This window comes from Beta vulgaris, chromosome 7 (genome assembly GCF_026745355.1).
Source record: "Beta vulgaris subsp. vulgaris cultivar EL10 chromosome 7, EL10.2, whole genome shotgun sequence".
Lineage (NCBI taxonomy): Eukaryota > Viridiplantae > Streptophyta > Magnoliopsida > Caryophyllales > Amaranthaceae > Beta > Beta vulgaris.
This window is the reverse complement of record NC_079208.1, coordinates 26083059-26086629: the sequence shown is the minus strand read 5'-3', so window position 1 is coordinate 26086629 and position 3571 is coordinate 26083059. Positions and strand designations below refer to the sequence as shown.

The 3571-nt window shown below is 32.5% G+C and overlaps 1 protein-coding gene across 1 annotated transcript; it reads left to right on the top strand.

Moving 5' to 3' along the window:
• Positions 1-190: 190 nt before the first annotated feature.
• On the top strand, positions 191-775 carry LOC130589509 (uncharacterized). Its single transcript, XM_057390775.1, has one exon. It carries the CDS (start codon positions 191-193, stop codon positions 773-775), a length of 585 nt encoding a protein of 194 aa, XP_057246758.1.
• Positions 776-3571: the final 2796 nt, after the last annotated feature.

Here is a 3571-nt window from a genome sequence, read left to right as displayed (position 1 = left end):
TCCACGGGGAAAAACGACGCATTCAGGATTTGGTATCCCCTTGAATGTAACTGAGAATTCTACATGTGTCAGAATTCGTCCTGGCGTATTTAGCTAATCTTCTTATCAAGACAAAACTTATTATATGGGATGAAGCGCTCATGATGCATAAGTACTGTTTCGAAGCACTTAATAGAAGTTGAGGGACATAATGAGGTTAGTTGATAGGAGAAACATGCATCGACCGTTTGGGGGTAAAGCTATTTTTTTTGGTGGTGATCCACGTCAGATATTACCAGTTGTACCAAAGGGAACGAGGCAAGATATCGTGTTTGCTATCGTTAATTCGTCTTACTTGTGGGATTCGTGTAAGGTCCTAACACTTACTCGCAATATGAGACTTCAATCAGGTTCTTCTACATCTTATGCTGATGAACTGCGAGAATTTTCAGAGTGGATACTAAGCGTAGGAGACGGTAAGGCCGGAGGTCCTAATGATGGCGAAGCCGTAATTGAGGTTGCAAAAGATATTCTTATAGATCCAGGCGTCGATCCAATTTCAGCAATTGTTGATAGCACTTATCCAAACCTACATGACCATATTTGGGAAGCTAAATATTTCCATGAAAGAGCAATTTTGGCGCCTACGAATGAGATAGTGGAGATAGTCAATGATCATGTTCTATCTACCATTCACGGAGAAGAGAAAGTGTATTTGAGTTCGGACGCTATAAGCAAAGAAGAGGGTAACTTCGGAGTACATGAAAATACTCCACTGAATTCCTCAATACGATAAGATGCTCTGGTCTCTCGAATCATAGCATACGATTAAAGATTGGTGCGCCAGTTATGCTGCTAAAGAATATTGATCAAACATCCCGGTTATGTAATGGCAAGAGGTTAGTCGTTAAACATTTAGGCAATCGTGTTATTGAAGAAACTGTTATTTCTGGAAGTAATGTCGGAGAAAAGGTATTTATCTCAAGAATGACACTCACCCCGTCTGACTGGACTAAATTTCCTATCAGATTTCAAAGACGTCAGTTTCCTTTAATGGTTTGTTTTGCTATGACTATAAATAAAAGTCAAGGACAATCATTGTCCCATGTAGGTCTATATCTCCCAAGACCTGTTTTTCAGCCATGGTCAATTTTATGTTGCCGTGTCCAGAGTTACGAGCAAAAAAGGTCTCAAGATCCTCCTCTGTGATAAAGAACACGGTGTGCGTACAAGTACAACAAATGTAGTTTACAAGGAAGTATTTGCAAACATATAGTTGAGTATAACGCTTTTTTTTTAATTTGTACTGTGTGCTCATTACCACAATTACGTGTAGAATTCATGAAATTTTAAAATTCGACTCGTCTTCATTATATGACTTAATTTAATTATGTTATAAAGCGATAAATACACCCTTGCATTATGCACGGGTCCTGAAACTAGTATCATTATCTAAAGCAAAATCCTAATCCTACGTGTCAAGCTCACAATAACCGAGAAATTCTAGAGCATCCACGTAGGATTGCCTATGTGGCATCCGAAATTTTAAAACTTTTCGGTAATTAGGGGTTATTTGAGGTAAATATTGATGTGGCTTAAATTGTGGAATAAAAAAGGCAAGTTCGGATTCTAAAATCTCCAATGATATTGATTGTCCGAAATTTTTTCTTTTCTAATGTTATGTATATCCGTTTTTTCCTATATGCTTCATATATGGTAATGAAATCAAAATTTCAATCAAGGATGATTTATGTTAATTGTCAATCAACCTTAATTTCGGCCAATCAACTATTGAAATTTTAAAAAAATACCGAAATTAATTACATTTTAGAGAGCTCCCTTTAAGTATAAATAGTACCGAATTTTCATCCATCAACACTACTCATTTTCGTGCTTTCAATTTGCAATGTCATGCCAACTTCCTCCTCCGCCTCAAAACCAATAGCATGTCCTCCACAAAATATCATAAAATCCCATATTCGAAAGGAAAAATGGCCCACTAAAATTGACTATTCGAATTTTCTTGATGTGGAATCTATGGTTTTAACACTATTTCGTGGTGGGCGTCTATATTTCCACGATGTGTCGAGTATGTTCACGTTCATATTAATAGAACCAATGAAGTTTGGTCTTATGTTGAAGATGTCAATACAATAATAGAAGGTTATCATCCATATTTTGATTTTTGGAATATGATGATATATGATCTACAATGCCATCCTCCCAGGGCTTACAAAGTTGATGATGACTATTTTGAAGATATTGATTGAAACAATACGGATTGTAGTCGTATTAGTAATAAAGTTTTGCTCGATTATATTTGTAATGAAACGACTCATGTAGAGTTGAACAATACTAATTGTTAGTTTTCTTTGCTATTGTTTTCCTTTTTATTCTATTGAAGATCTAATAATGTCGAATTATGGAATTATAATCAAGTAATGGTGTATTATTTGATACATTGTGCACCTTTGACTATATTATTTGTTGGTCCTAAGTCAATACCTAACAATGTACCTACCATATTTAATTGCATTGCCTTACCTACTTGCAATAAATATAACATAGCAAAATCGGATATATTTGCTATATAAAGATCTATTTGGTATTTCATGTTCATCCCATCACCTTCCAAAAAACGTTTTCTTCATTCTTAAAAAAACTCATTCTTTCATTTTACATTTCATTATTTATAAGTTTAAGATATAGAAAGGATCATCTTCTAATGGATCCGAAATGTATCAATGATGTGAAAGAAGTTAACAACTTATGTTCGAATTCTTGAACCAGTGGTCCATGGTTGATGATAAACTAACTACATGTCTTCAAAATTTAAATAAAATAGAAGAAGAAGAAGAAGAAGAAGAAAGTGAGGATGCTATGGGTTACATTGTTATGATAATCTCATTTCGTAATGCTATTGAACTTGCTACCAAAGAAGCAAAGTGCACCGTTGAGTATTTGGATTCTCTTATTAATAAGTGAAGTATGAAGAAATATTTGTTATTAGGTAATACTAAATTATTTAACAAAAAATATTAACCTATGTTTGTATTATTCGTAGTTGTTTAGAATGTTAGTTTCTTATTTTCAATGTCTAATCTATTAAGTACAATTCGTTATTACGATGTATGTAATGTTCGGTTATGGTAAAATGTTTATATTATTCGTAGTTGTTTAGGATGCTAGTTTTTTATTTCCAATGTACTAATCTATTAAGTGCAATGAGTTATTATGATGATATATATATTATTCGGTTATATTTTATTTCGTTTATAATATGCATATTATAAATTGACATAATATAAGTAGTGACTTACTAATCACGCTTTTTCATAAAAATATATATATAGTTGTTTTTTTTTTCGAAATTAGCTTTGATTATTAACTTATGGTTGAAAACATAAAATTCGTTTAATATTGAAAATATAAATTAATGTTAATTGATTTAAGAGTTATTAATTAATCGAGTTAAATTTCATAACATATATCAAAAGCATTCCTAATTTAGATAACATGATTGTCGGGATTGACTCAATCTAAATTTAATACGGAAAGTATTTTGTAGTATAATGTTCGTTTAATATGGAAA